The sequence below is a fragment of the Triturus cristatus genome, chromosome 4_2, assembly GCF_964204655.1.
Source record: "Triturus cristatus chromosome 4_2, aTriCri1.1, whole genome shotgun sequence".
In the NCBI taxonomy this organism is placed as follows: Eukaryota; Metazoa; Chordata; class Amphibia; order Caudata; family Salamandridae; genus Triturus; species Triturus cristatus.
Genome location: NC_140586.1, coordinates 361,255,357 through 361,271,221, shown reverse-complemented (window position 1 = coordinate 361,271,221; position 15,865 = coordinate 361,255,357). Strand labels below are relative to the sequence as shown.

At 42.8% G+C, this 15,865-nt stretch overlaps 1 protein-coding gene across 5 annotated transcripts in view; it reads right to left on the bottom strand.

Annotated features, from left to right (window-relative positions):
• The window catches only part of LOC146833886 (ADAMTS-like protein 2), a 255,455-nt gene that overhangs the window by 52,282 nt on the left and 187,308 nt on the right, over positions 1–15,865 (bottom strand). For all 5 annotated transcript variants that reach the window (XM_085601779.1, XM_085601781.1, XM_085601784.1 and 2 more), the window contains 3 exons: positions 15,718–15,844; positions 13,001–13,214; positions 5,569–5,724 (listed from right to left, as the gene is read on the bottom strand). In XM_085601779.1, the coding sequence (XP_085457905.1) occupies positions 5,569–5,724; positions 13,001–13,214; positions 15,718–15,844 (497 nt within the window). The remainder of the gene's footprint in view (positions 1–5,568; positions 5,725–13,000; positions 13,215–15,717; positions 15,845–15,865) is intronic.

Below are 15,865 nucleotides of genomic sequence, written 5' to 3'. Positions count from 1 at the left end.
CCAGCGCACACTGCACCCGCCGAGCAAAGACCACAAGGACGTCCCCCCGGCGACTGTGACCAAAAATCCAGCACCCAAGGACCCTCCCCGACGCTCCTGACGACTCCTGCAGTCTCACAACCAGGGACCCCTCCAACCGCGACCAGCAGAGGGTAAGATTTCCCGACGCCAAAAGGCACCCCTGCACCCGGCGCCCTGCGGCCCCCTGTGCCCAACTCCTAGGTGCCTACCTAAGCTACAGCTTCCCAACTTACCTCTCGAAGTGGTGGTCGCACCTGAAGAATCTCATCCCCGAGCTTGCAGCCTTTGTTCATCTTGCAGTTTCTCCATTGAAATACATTGAGCGCCCGACGGCTCAAAAGCACCCTGCAACCAGCCGCCCGAGTGCCCCTGGAAGTGCAGCATCTATCCTATTCTACTTCCCCACTTGCCCTGTGTAGGTGACCAGGAGCCCAGCTCCCGCAACCCCGTTGCCTGCCTGCTAGCAGCCACTAACCAAAGGCCCCCTGCCTGCCTTAGGCTATCATTGGGCCTAACTCTCTCTGCACCCGGCTGCCCCTGTGCCGCTGAGGGTGTAACAACTGTACCTACCTGAACCTGGGAGACCCCCGAGTCTATGCCCAGAACCTAAACTCTGCCAGCCGGGTACTTACCTGAAAGCCGATAACCTACATTTTCTCCATAGGGTAACATTGACTGGTTTCACTTGGAAATTCTTCTAAGTGTTGAGTTTTGAAACTTTAAAATATTCACTAAAAATCAGCCGATCAACGAAAACGAAATTACTCACCTGTTACCAGGAGAGATCCCAGTGCTGGATCTTGGTGCCCAGCACTGACCCTGAAAAGCAATTATAACTGCAATTTTCTGATAACCAAACTTTCCTCCATAGGATAACATTGCCTGGTTTTTACCAGAAACTCTTCTGTGTCGATTTTGCAAACATACAAATATTCCTTAAAAATCGCCTGTGTAACAAAAACGATTTCTTTCAACTGTTTACAGGAGATGCACCAGGGCTGAATCCAGGATCCAGCCCGGAGTAAGAAAAACGTATGCAAAGTAATTGATATTGCCTTTACTTAAAAATCCCCATTGAGCTCAATGTTATAATTGTGTTTAACTTGTGTTGCCTATTGCAACAACTGTAACTACTGCATTTAAAAGTCTATTGCTAATTGAAAGTATTCAACTAGAGCATTTAATTCTGAGAAAGTATTTTGATACCTACTTGTGGTTCTAAAATAAAACAACTATATATTTTTATATACAAAACAATTGGCCTAGAGTTCAGTTCTTGAGTGTGTGTGACCATTTGCTGACTGAGTGTGTACAACAAATGCTTTACACTGTCCTCTGATACTGCCTAACTGCTCGACCAAGCTACCACTTTAGAGAGTAAGGTTATATCTAACTTTAACCTCTGCCAAACCTCTGGGGACTGTGGACTCTGTACACCCTGTACCTACTTTGATACAGTATATACAGAGCCACTTTCTTACAGGAACCAAGAGTGCCATTGAAGCAGGGGCCTAGCCAACCAAACCCTCTGTACCCGAGCACCTCAGCCCGGGTCCATGACAACAAACTGTGTGACCCCTGCTCCCAGGACACTCAAGAACCGAGCCCCCTGTTGGGAGCTCCTGGACTTGTCCCCAAGTTCTCCTCTGCAGCCCCATCTTTGCCTATGGTGTAGGGTCCCAGAATATGTTTGCAATATGTATGCAGTATATGTTTCTTCCTCCATAGGAAAGCATTACCACGTAAAAAAGCATTTTGTGCTACAATTTTACTTACCTGTACATATCTTGAAAAGTACTTACCCAACTACGAAGTTCTTGGTGTTAAAATATATATAAAAATACCTATTGTGTTTCTAAATTTGTCTTGAGTTTCTTCTTGAGTATGTGTCTCATTTATTGACTCTGTGTGTACAACAAATGCTTAGCACTACCCTCTGATAAGCCTAAACTGCTCACCCACACTACCACAAAGGAGAGCATTTGAGTATATTGATTTAAGCCCTGTAAACCAAGAAAGGACGTCTGGACTTTCTACATAGTGTACCTCTTCTTGGTACACTGCATATAAGGCCAGCTTTCTACAGCGGGGTATCCCGCCACAGGTTTGTAAATTGCATTTTGTAAGACATGAGGCAGGTAAATCCAAACAATTTTAATGCATTACTTTTAAGTTGGCTATAAAACTAGAGATGGGGAGAAAATCTGAGACCAAGACTACTTTGATGTCAGTGTGAACACATAGGGTCGTACATGGTCAAGTCAGAGAGGCACATACTAAAACTCAAAACAGGGTAGGAGGAGTTACTGAGCTGTACTATTGACTATATTTGTGAAAATAAGTGGTGACATCACAGATCAAGAAAAGGACACAAAGAAGTGACCCATTTGATTTGGTGAGAAGAATAAGTTACTTAACTGTAACTCTGTGTCTCCCAACCTTAATTATTACCGTCGCTACTTAATGAACATTTCTAGTGCCTAGAAGTGGGATCGACTAAAAAGTACATTTATTTAGTTTCTCTACCCAGTAAAGGTCCCTGCATTCATACCTTCACCGACTTTAGTAGCTTACTCAAAGAAACCCAATGTTTTTACCACTAACATCCACACAATAATGGTGGCTAAGAGTGTTCACAGAGACCCTCACAGAGAACTGTAGCTCTCAAGCAAAAAATGTTACTGATAAAAGCAACAGTAGCAGACTTTGCCCTCACAGAGTGAGCCACAAGCTGACAATGTACAATTGTGTCTGGAAGGCTTATACAAAAAGCCTAGCTCTCTCTGCGGGGAACACATATGTCTAAGAAGTAGAACCAGTAGCGTGTCAAACCCATTCAGGTAAAAATATGAAAGAGCCTTTAGAATTGACATGAAGCCATGTAGAAGAATGGCGTTATATGTGAGCAAAGATAGAATAGTATTGTGCTGCCCGTTCTCTTCTGGGTTTTATGATCTCACCAGTGATGAAGTTAATAAATATTGGTGTGTACGAACTTCAATGTCACTTTTATGTGGCTTTATGAAGGAATGCCCTTAAACCATGGTTAACAAAAATAATAACTGAAGTAATGGACTATAATGTTTGATTGACTTCTTAACTAAATAACTAAGCAATACTAAGGGCCTGATTTAGATCTCGGCGGACATGTTACTCTGTCAAAACGGTGACGGATATCCCGTCCGCCAAAATATAAGTCCCAGAAGATAGAATTGGATTTATATTTTGGTGGACGGGATATCCGTCACCGTTGTGACTGAGTAACCCATCTGCTGAGATCTAAGTTATGTAGTTAAAAATGTACAATATTATAATAAAGACTGTGTTGTTAAAAACACATTCTTCTGTAGACAGGAGAGACTGTTGCAGATGTTCTATTCACACTGCAGTAAACAATCACCACTGTTTGAATTAGAATGGTTAGGTTTTGTTTACTTTTCATTAATAGATTGTTGATTAAACAAGAATCAGGGCTAGTGACATTATGTACAAAGAGTATCCCACCCTGTATATGTCTCTTCAGGTGTTACACCGTCTGTTCAAAGGCAGGAAAGGAAAGAATTAATTTTCTTTATATAACCCTCACACACACTCTAATAGTGTCTTGCTTCATCATTGGGTTCACCCTGACTCATAACGGCCAGGGTGGGCTCGACCGGATTTCAGGGAGCACTTAAGAGAAGATCAGGTGGCATAAAGATTAAAAGTCCTCCAAACTACTCCAAGGTATCCGTTTATTGACGGAGTTGTTGGGGATATTAAAAGGAGAAAGATGTCGGGTATTGACGATATGATGGTTCTAGCGACATTATGAACTTCTATAGCTGATGCCTTTCCTGCACAAATGTGGATTTATAACACCTGCCACATAATGTGCTGAACAAACTTCAGAAGTCAACAACAATGTTGTTTGTAGCTCAAATAGAATTAAATAATACTGCCTGAAAATGTTCCATATATATAGTTTAGCATAATATGTCTTTTCTTGCCAGATAATTTGGTGCTTTATTGTGGCGTGACCCTAGTGGCCCTGGCAATGCTAAAGTTTTGCAAACTGTTTATGGGGCTGTAATTAGGATGTTTGAACACATATTTTACAAGAACCAGTGAAATAATTTCCATACGTCACAGTAAAATACTAGTCTTTACACTACTGCATTCTGGGCTATAAAACATGCAGAACTTGGAGGATACCAAATAAGTAGATTGCGGTCAAGACAACTTGACGAATGTTTGACTACAGGGTCCTCCCGCTTCTGAAGTTCTATGCTGCTAAGGACAAGCACATGCAATTTACATTTACAGGACATTCATCCTGTACTGAATCATAACAGAGACTGTAAGTTAAGATATTTTTGCGCGGATTCATGATTTATAGTGCACATGTGTACACTAATATAGGTGAGGCACATGATATTAGGGATCACTCAGTTCTGAAGAAAGCCATTTGACCCCTGGGGGCAGCTGAGACCATAGCTGAACCCTGTAGACCAGATATGTGGGAGACCATAACAGTCTTATTTTGCATCTAATGCTTTTTTAACCTTACCTACGGTTCCCAATATTAAATATCGCCTCCATTAAAAGGGATTCTTGAGGCAATTTTAACTATCCAGATCCCTGACAAAAATATCAATAACCTGCTCTGCTGTAAATCAGGCATCGAAGCTCACTCAGATGCACTAGGTGTCTAAGGTGGGAACCCTATGATGAAGCGAGCAACTAACTAGTGATAGAGTATTAGGGTTCTTTTAAAATCCAAGTAGGGGTTCCTACTTATCTGACCGAGGGGGTCTAACAGGATTTAGGTAGCAGGCTTCCTCTTAGTGATTGTCTGTAAAAGCATCTAAATATATAACATATATATATAATTTTCACAGATCCACCAGACAAGTAATGCTCTCACACGGGCGATAGTGAAACGGTGTCTAATCACAACACCAATAGCAAGTGTGCTTTTTAAACACCACTTGCTGCTTCAAACAAACATTAAAAATACTTAAATCTACATATGCACATAGAGCTTGTAATTTAACAAAAAATAGTACGCAAAATTATCGACAAAAATAATAATCAATGTAGTGGCACCAAATATTTACCAATGCACCATATTTCATCCCATGATTAATAATTCAATCATGGTATTAATAGTCCTAAACATAAAGTGCTCAGTGAACACTAAAATCAATAGTAAATTCATATACACAACTGCACCCTAGTGGGCAGTATCACATAGACAAAAAGTTACGATCATGGACTTTTCGTTGTGCTTCTACACATTAAATGAAGCGTAGATTGCAATGTAACTTTATTAATTTTGACTAGCCCATACTGCCCACTAGGTTGCAATTTTGTTCATGGATATACATATAGCTATACACACACACACATGCACACATGCACGCAGCGGTGATCAGCTGTGTTCTAGAGGCCTCCTCTCTTAAGTCTATATGTTGGCATCAGCGGAGCGGAGCCATAATCTGCTGAGAATACACATCTTGTTCTGTGTGAAAGAGGAACAAAGATTTAAGAGAGAAAAAGCCTTACCGGTCCCCAGTCGGATGCTGTCCACTGCCAGTCGCAAGGAGGACCTGTGCACTCCTTCTCGCTGATGGGCCTTGCCTCCTCATCACACAGGTGGGACTCTACCGAGCAGCGAACCTCCCGTCTCATGGCACCTGTTGAGCCACAAGCAGCTGAGCACTAGCACAAAGCAAGGGAAGATTAATGTAGCAAGAGATGTGAAGGTGAGAATAGGTGGATTCTTAACAATTTAAGGCAGACAGCAGGATGCAAAGGAAATAACTTAGGGGCATATTTACAAAGCCCCTGAGTTACTTTTACGCCGCCCAAGTGCCACTTTTGTGACGCTCCGGAGTCCAAGTGCCGGCCCATATTTACAAGGCCACCCAAAGTCACCCTGCGTGGCTTTTCATGGACTTGTATTTATGGAGTAAAGCAATGCCTGCCTGGAAGGGGTATTCCATGGGTGTTGCTGTGGCTGTTCCCATGCCACACCCATGGTTTTTGACACTGCCCCAGATTTATAACAGAGTAAATCTGGGGCAGCGCTAAAACTAACGCCTTCCAAAAGCAGGTGTAACGAGGAGAAATGTCTACATTTCTTCTCATTTTTCCCTCTTTCCACAGATGCTGCATCCTGCAGCACACAAAGAACGAGGAGAACGCCTCCTTTGATTGTTTTTGTACAGGATGGTGTCTTCCTGCACAAAAACAATCAATGCAACAAGACAGACACCCTTGCACCATTGTGCATGGGTGCCTGCGTTGGTGCTCGGCTGCAGTTTTTGCGTGGGCAGAAAGGACAGGAATGCTCCGTATCGTGTATATACAGCACATTCCTGCCCTTTTCTTTTGACGTAGAGCAGTGCAGCTAGAAGGCTTGTGGCGCTGCCCTATGCCAAACTATTGTAAATATGTCACTTAGTTTCACTGCATGAAAGTAAGTAAAACTTGGGAGGAGGTAGGTTATGGCATCAAACTTCGTGACAATTACTAGCATGAGCTGCAGACTTAAGTGAAGAAATAGCATGGCAGAGTCAGGAATCCCTGACTGACTGGTTTGAGGTTGGCTGGACAAAATGGAACATCCAGAGACAATATTTCATGCACACACTAATCATTGTGGTGAAACAATCTGCCAATCAACATGCATTCCAACTGTGAATAAAAAAGGCCATTAATGTGTCTGGTGCAAATTCAGAGTGATAGTCTTATTCATGCCATAAGTAATAGAAATTATTTCTTTTCCATCAACTGATCTGGTGTCCACAAATATTTTGTTGTATGATGCATATATAGGAAATGAGAAAAAGCAGGTTCAGGCAATGAGATACAACCTGATTCATGAGAAAACAAAGCATTGGTATTGTCCATTGTTGCCTGCACTGGAACATTGACCTTTGGCCCCAAAAGGCACCGCTCTTCTTATATCTAACACTTCCTAATTGTATTGGCATCTTTGTCTAGGCATTGAAAGTTATTTGAGAGATAGCACAAGTATTCATCCTGAGTGACAAAAATTTCTCCGCAATCAGATGCTGGTCATGCATTTTTCCATACATTGAGATTTGAGCTCCCTTGATAACCAAGTACATGGAAAACGATAGATTTCATTTACAGACATACAGTTTTTTAAACATATCTTTAGCCTCTGGAATTCCCGACTTGAACCAACTCTGACAAACCTGAATGTTAACATGTTAAATGTTATGGCTAGGGACGTGTGACTGACCAAAGCAATTCAACAGAGCTCATTGTTTTTGTACCATGAACACGCTATACAGACAAGGGGCAGAGTGTTCAACCAAATACATGAAATACAGACAGTTCTCATGTGAAAACAAGCGAGCAAAGTGTTTACCAGAAATGGGCCATGTAGTAACGTGAGCAAAAGCGGCAAAATTACGTCCAACTTATGCTAACTTAGCAATGTCTGTAGGTGAGTCATTATCCTCACTACACCCTCCCCTGGGACAGTGGTCTTAGAGAGAACACAGCTTTCAAAAGTCTGAGCAAGAATCAAGAGCATTTGTATCAGTGATACCTTTGATTTGTGAGGAATATTCGGAAAGAGAAAGAAAGTGGAAGAACAAATAGTTTGTGTCCCAAAAGGCGCACACAAAAAAAATAAAAAATCCAACATGGATACTGTGGCTGATTCAATGTAGCAGGGTGTACGAACAGTATGTTGCAATAGCCTCCAAGAGGAAGTCATTGTTTTCAGCAGAAAAAAGCGTTGCCATCCAATTAAGTAGAGTGAATAAACATATATGTTCTTCAATTACGGGTGCTTCCAGCACCACTAAAGGACAGCTTGCGTGATACTCAAAGTAACTACGTTGTAGGAAATCATCTGCTGCTGCAAAGACATCCCATTCAGCCAGAACTCCCAGCGCTGCTGCGCAGGCCATAATCCCAACACCGGAACATTCCTTCTCATGGGCCACTAAGGGACTCATCAGCAATTCAAAATTAGGTGGAGGAAATGCCGGATTGGAGAGGCAAAGATCCAATGCCCATTCAAAGGGACAATCCAAGCAGTGGAAGACAGGTTGCATGCAAGTGAAATAGGCAGTACGAAAAGACAATCCATAAGCCACGCTTAGTGTGGCCAAGGGCACAGCACCATAGTATTCAAGCATGCTGCTATGGAGTATCTGCAGCCAGAGTTCGCCTTGCAGAACCACAGGAAGTGCATCCATTTCGTAACAGGCAAATCAACAGCAAGAATCCAGCAGCTAAGGGGAAGCCGCCGAAAAAAATAGAATGAATAAAAGCTGGTATCACACCAAATATAGTTTGGAAAGAGGTCACAAGCCCAGAGCCCACAACTTTAAGAAAATGGGTAATGCTAGTAGAATTAGAAGCATTGAAGATAGTGTGAATTAACGCACCGAAATGTAGTGGGAGGTCAGTATTAAGAAGTGATTGGACCTCTGTACGAGTATTAGCCACGTGAAGGGCGAAAGTTTCACAGGCAGATGTGAGAGAAACTTCCTTTTGGGATAACAATGCTCTTATTCTGCTCAACTTATTGAAATCTGCCTTCAAGGTCGGAATGGAAGGCCAAATCGAGTTATTGAGTCTCCCGTGTGGGGGTGGGAAAATACTTTTTTTACAGCTAACTACACGCTGTGAAACAGTTACTATGTAAGGGATGCCGGCTAACATGCCGCAGCAGTCCTCATTATTTAAAAGCAAATAACTACCATTGGCAAGCAGAGTGAACGTCGGGGTTATAGACGGCACGGGTGTACCCTTCAAAACACATGCCTGATTCGGGACCGTTAGGTTACACGCGCTGTGTAATTTGATGTTCTTACATACTAGGGAATGACCTAATGTGTTTTCATATGATTCCCCAGTAAGGTATAGTTCTTTGTCATCCCTAAGGCATCTGTATGTGAAAGGCAGAGACCATACTTCGTGCAAGAACACACCTCCCAATGGTTCACAGCAGCCCAGTGGGTAGTGTTTCATACACAAGGTAAATTTAAACAAAGAAAATGGGAGCCAGACAGCAGAGTCTGTTTCCGCCATAGAGAATGGTAACAGGTCCAACCTTTCAATATGCAAAAGAAAATATGTAGCATCTTTCATGAACATAAACTGTTGTTTTGTTGTCAAGTTAAATGGCAAAAATAATGATGACGCGTTCAGGTAATCCCATGGAACTTTATTCATCTTAAGAGTCTGTAAAGTTCAGGCAAATTGCATAACTGAACGCAATTGATTCTGACCACGATACAAAACAGAAACATCCTCTTGTACGATGTCAACAACAGATGAAACAATATGGTCCAATGTATAAATGTGGGAAGAAAGGGTGTTAATACTATTATAAACAACAGCAAGCACTTTTTCAAGATCAGCCTGATCTATTGCCCTTAAACGCGAAGCTGCTTCAATTTGGGATAGTTTCCAGATTTCATTGTAAGTAGCATTGATAAATCTTTTTGATCTAGGACCAGCAGGTCCCTTTATAAAATCTGTTAAATCAATGTCACCTGATAATAACGACAAATGTTGTTTAACTTAAGCCAATGACGAGTGTTTTAACCGGTTTTGACAAAGTTTCCCCACCGAATATGTGGTAACAGAATGGGTGTTTGAAAAACGAGGATCATTCCTATCCTGTGTGTAACCAGGAGCCCTGGCTAGGAAACGAAGTTGACAAGCATCTGAACTAGTCTGCCAAACCAACCAACCTATGGGGTCCAGACAAGACAGATCAAAGGTGTCATTAGGTCTCGCCTGACCCAGCGCATGCGCTGGTCTGGCGAGACTTATTGAGAGGGCTCCAAAAAGTGCTACCAGGCCAGCCTAGAGCTACAGTGCATGTGCGCGGGAGCGCGCGCCGCGCTTTACCGCAATTACTTTCACTTTCGCGTTCGCTTTGATGTTTGATCGTGATCGCGATCACTTTCGCGGGCGCACCGCCGCTTTGCATAGCCAATAGGTCTCGCTTTTGGGACCTTATAAGTATTTAGTTATGCAACTGTTGCATGGCTAAACACTTATAAGGTCCCAAAGGCGAGACCTATTGGCTATGCCAATGCTTGTTTTTAAAAAGTGATTGTAATTCGACCATGGAATAATTAGTTAAACTGCTCCAGTTCTCATAAGCAGCCAGAGCAGGGGTAGCAGGGGCATTCATTTGTTTAGAAGTTGCCAAACCAAAACTGGTAGTTTTATAAATTGAGTCATTTAGAAATAAAATCTGTGTTGGGATGAGGCAGGCACGGTGTAATGCCTCTGTGCCTTGCACGTGCCAAGATTTAGAACCCCAGACAGATTTAAGATCAATCGATGATTTCCAAAGCTCATAGCCCCCAACTGTTAAATCGTCTATAAAGATTTAGAATATAATAATTTAGTATGGGTGAGCATCACCTTAGAATTAGAGGAAACATTCAATTTAAAATGGAACGAACCAGGGTTAGATGTGTCAAAATCTGTAAAATAGGTGAATTTTTTCAAAAACGTATTAGAGCTGCCTTTCAAAGGAGCTGGGCAATGTTCCCATTGTGTATAGTTAAAAACATTTCTAAACGTATTGGCTTTATGCAGATAATGATGACCATAGTGTTGGAAACAAAACAAATCAGCATAATTTGCAGTATTCAAAAACAAATCTTCAGCATCAAAAGCAGCATAATATTTCAAATCAGCGAACAAGGATTGCACGGCCTGTACGTCCCAATCATCAGATCTTATGTTATGTTTCACGACATCACCCATAGAAACACGAAGTACATTAGGGACATTAATTATCTCTTTAGGGGCATGGATTTGGAAATCTACAGCATCCCAAAGAATGCCGTCGATGACTGGCCAGGCAGTGATGTTGACAAAAGTCTGGTCTCTTTTCATGATGTGTGAAGAAGAGTGCGGAGCCAAAGTTCCATGAACCAGTTTAACAGCAAAGCGTTCCAGGAGATAGTGGCCATTGATCAGAAGGAAAAAGAAAGTCACAAAACCAATGGACATGAACAAAAAGATTGCGATTAGCACCAAACAGATGTAAGTCCAAGGTGGAATCAAGTAAGTTCGTTTAAACCAGGCAACAAAAATGCAAAATTTAGAAGGGGCCTGTGATGCTATGGAATGTGAGTCAAAGGAAAAACGTGATTCATTAGTGGCTTCAGGTCGCACGCCAGGCAATGAAATGGAATTGGGATATGCATATTCGGTTTCCTCAGTTTGTGTTGAAGCAGTCGGAAACAACAAGGTATTGTTAACAGAATCCATCTAAATGGCGGTGTCATCCTGCACGGTGTTAGATGCGGTTAAACCTGGATCTCTAGATACTGTTGTTGTAGTCCCAATGACACTAGCTGTCAAGTATTGCTTTAAGTCACGGTTCATTCGTTCCACAACTGAATTGCCCTCAGGCCTGTATGGAGATGAAAATTTGACCTGCACCCCCAAAGACCTCATGGTATCCTTGTACGCCTTAGAGGCAAACGCGGGACCCTGGTACGAATGGAAAGTGCCACATGCAAAAATTCCCACAAAGACACGCAAATCCCTGATGACAGTTCGGGCGTCAGTACTACGTTGTGGCCAAACCCAAAGAAAGCGTGTGCACGAATCAATTGCAACTAAGATGAACTTATAAGCAGTATCTGAAGAAAAAGGACCGCAGTGATCAAAATAAACACAACCGCAGGGTTTATTAGAAATGCATAGCTGTGTTTGTGGTGGGTGCGCTGCCGTTGACGGTTTAATGCTGACAAATGTCACAAGAAAGCACGTAATTACGGGTTTGATAATATAAACCGCGCAACCAGTAACGCTGCTGCAAAATAAAAATACTCGCAGACACTCCAGCATGTGCCGAGGCCTTTGTGTGCAGCTGTTATCAGTGCAGGCCTGCGGTCCGTGTTGGGAATCAACCTGTCACCAATGTCGTTAATTCTCACGCAAGGAACATTATCAGGACTTGAATGATAAAAGTATTTGGAAGGGAAACCCTGCGGATAATTATCACCCTTCTCTGTAGCAGCTATTGCTGCCAAAATGTCATTATCAATCTTATTCATGGATCTTGTAACTGCTGCGACTGAACATGTGGCTACTGCTGATTTGGCAGCTTCATCTGCCAAACTGTTGCCAACAGCGTGTACTCCTACGCGCTGATGAATTACTTGTGTGAGAGGCAACGGTCTTTAAGATCTGCAACTCGAACCCAAAGCATTTTATGTTTAATTGCACTGCCTTTAGAATAACGATAGTCATTTTGAGATCAAAAGAATAAGTTGTCATTGAAAGACTGAACACAGTAATAAGAATTGCTTACAATTAGAGTAGTCACTTTTGGATCTGCAAACTCCAGTGCCAGTACCAAAGTGCGCAATTCGACTAATTGGGTGGTACAGTCACCTAGTCCCTGTGTATGGACAACATTGGACTTGAACTCTCCGTTCACTATGGTACCCGCCACTATAGCGCAGGCCGCCGAGTAAGAATGTTTAGACCCAGTTGCGCTGAACCGTCAGTGTATATGATACATTGGTACTGCTCAAGTGGGCGCATCGCCAAAGGAGGAGGATGAATAAACTCATACTGTAAAAAGTCCTGCGTTCTCAAAGAAGAGTCAAAAATAAAGGTGATATCTGGAAAGGTCAACGATGTGGCCCATTGTATCCAACATGGATGCAATGCCTTTGAGTTCGGTACACTTGCCTTTGTCACCGCTTCAAGCGCCGGACATGGTGTTCCAACCAAACTCGTTTCCCTTGCGCCAGTGCACGTTCCTTTAGGATCGCCATCTGGACAGCTGTCAAATCTTTTTCATTGTTGGAAAACCTCAATTCTGCTGTTGTGTACAAATGTGACTTGTAAGCAATAGGCACTGTGTCTCCTTCATTAAACGTCAAGTATGTGAAACCCACATGTCCTGGGACGATTCTTATCGAATCCTAGCACAAAAATAATTTGCCAAATAACCTACCTCTGACCACTCAGAGAGCTCCCACTGTGGCCCACATGCCTTGCTCTTACACACTTTCCTTTCCATGGGCCTCACTAGGTCCTCTGCTTCACACACTTGATTGTAGACAGAGCTGTCAAAACCAGGCGCCATCATCTTCCAGCAGCGGACACTGCGGACCTGCACACCTTCACCACAGGTACGTGAGCACTCACTCCAACGACTCGTCTCCCATCTCCAAAGAGAAGAGACACAATAGCAAAATCATGCAAGTTTGAGAAATGTCACTCGAACATCTCAAATATCATCTGCAGGGATAGAGTGAACTTGGGGAACACATGTATGAAAACTATCACTCTTAGCTATCATCTCTGGGGAGAATAGCCAAGTCACACAAGCCATATATGTTTGAGAAAACACGCACTATCTTATCCGTCACCTTCAGGGAGAAGAGAAAAGACAATGAAATTATGCATCTGCCTGAATGATCCCTCTAGAATCTAAGCTATTACCTTCAAGAGAAGTAGTAGGACCGAGAAAAAAGTATATCTGAGAATACACATCCACAAGTGACAGAAAGCATTCATATCTGAGGACCAACACTCCTTCTTCTCCCTGGTCACATCCAGCGAACATAGAGAAGTGATTGAGTCAGGCTTGTGCAAGTACTTTTACTTGTCCCCCACTACAGAAAGAGCAGGCATACTACAATGTCCTGCACTAGAAGGATTCACATCCCCGGTGCAAATCACACAAGTGACAGCACTCACTCAATCTGTCCACTTTATTTCTTTGCATACCCAACACTAAGGAAAAGTGCATTTGTGAGAAGATTGTCTAACAACATGTCGCCAAATCTATAGACAAACATTCTCGAGTCTATACCCGAACACTCTGGGTCATTGACCATGTGAACTGCAGGCAAAGCACTCTCCAGAAACCACAGCGCTATAAGAAAACACCACTGTCATAGGAAACAGACAGGTCATTTGAGTCCTGAAATCGAAGGAACTGACTACCAGGAATTATTTCCACACTCCTTAGTAAAAGGAAGTCTTGTGGAATGGATTCAGTGGTGTGGGCAACATAATATAACCCCTAGTGACTCACATCCAAAGGGCCATCTAGCAGCCTTGCTCATATCTTCTTCACTCCTTTCCTTCTTCACTTTCACTTTCACTTTCTCTCTTTCTTTGCCCTTTTCATCTATAATTCTCTCCTCTCATACTGTTTCTGTTGCTTCCCTCTCATTCCAATGCTGCCTCTACAGTATAGTATAGTCTCCATAACACCAGATTCAGTTACCTAAATGGACTTGTCACTCCTTCCCTGATTCTGTCAATTATTTCTCCTGTACATCCTTCTTCCTTTCCTTATTCTGTTATCTCTCCTCCATTCACCACTTCTCTCACTCCTTCAGGTCCTGCTACCTTTTTTGCCTCCCTCCCTCGTACAGATACACATCAGTTAACTCTACCTCCTACGACCATAGTGTTCCCTTCTCCCAAATTCATTCAGTTACTTTGCTCTTTAAGCCACTTCTTACTTTTCTGTCTCCCCAATTCCCCCTTTCTTTATTAATAGAGATAGTAATAATAACTTTTTTATATAGGGCTTGCTATCATAATTATTTAAGTGTAATTATTACCCAACTAACTGATATTAATTTAACAAGTATGGGACTAAGACTGGCTGAGTTGCCCGTACTGGGATTTGACCAGCAACTTCATGGAAACCTCACTGGCAAGCACTAAACCCTCTCAGCCAATCTGTCACTTCGTCACCCTGCTCTTTCCTTACTTCCATTGTTCTGTCACTCTTTTCTTCATTCCATTAACAATCCTTTACTACTCCAACTGCTTTCCTTTATTTATTTCTAATTCATTAACTATTTGACTCCGTACATCAACAGCACCTACTTTCTATTCCTGTGTTCCTTTATATGTCCCCCCTTCGTTAAGCCTTGATCTTCTCACAATTTTCCCATCATTGACTGCGACTTCCACCCTTCCTGTTCCATCTGTTTGCAGTCTCTCCTCCCCTCCACAACCATTGCTCCAGGCAACCCACTAACACTTGAAACAAAGTCTCCTTTGTGCCTCTAATCTCCTCTCCCAGCAGCTACCTTGAGGAAATCACACCAGGTGATGCTGTACTGTATCTGATAGCTTTTCCCTTTTCGCTTCTGCACATCTCGCATCTTTAGCTGGGCTGACATTCCCACTACTTGCATTCTCACAAAGGCTCCTATGCCCACCACCTAGTGACTTACACTCCCACTCCTTGTAATCTCACCTTGATTGACACTCCCATGCCTTGCACAGTCACCTAATCTAACTCTCACATAGCTAATACTCTCACCTAGGCTCTCAATCACTTACCTAGGTTGTAACATGTGTTTTGACAATCTGTTACCACCGTGGCCGACACCGGTCCCGTGCACACTCACTTACACTTATACTTCTACTCTTCAGAGTTGACACTCCCAACTCTTGCTCACCCATTAAGGCTGACCCAGCTTTACCTGGCATACCTGAATGACCTGACATCTCTATTTCTCACACTCACTGGGGCTGATACGTCCAACTCCTAATCCCACCTGGGATGTAACTCCTGCCCTTACACACTGATGTGGGCTGACATGTAAACCCTCCCTATTCGTGCACAGTCACCTAGGCGGAAACACTGCCCGGTTACACATTCACTTAGGCTTGCACTCCTGCTCCTTCCACACTCACCTGGGCTGACATTCTCTCCCTGAACAGAATTCATGGGTGGGCTCCGGACGGGTGACGGAATCACAGTGTGCCTCATCCACTTCCACGCCATCATAGCGCACACACATTGCATAGGAAGAGCTGATTCCTGCCAGGGAAACAAATCACA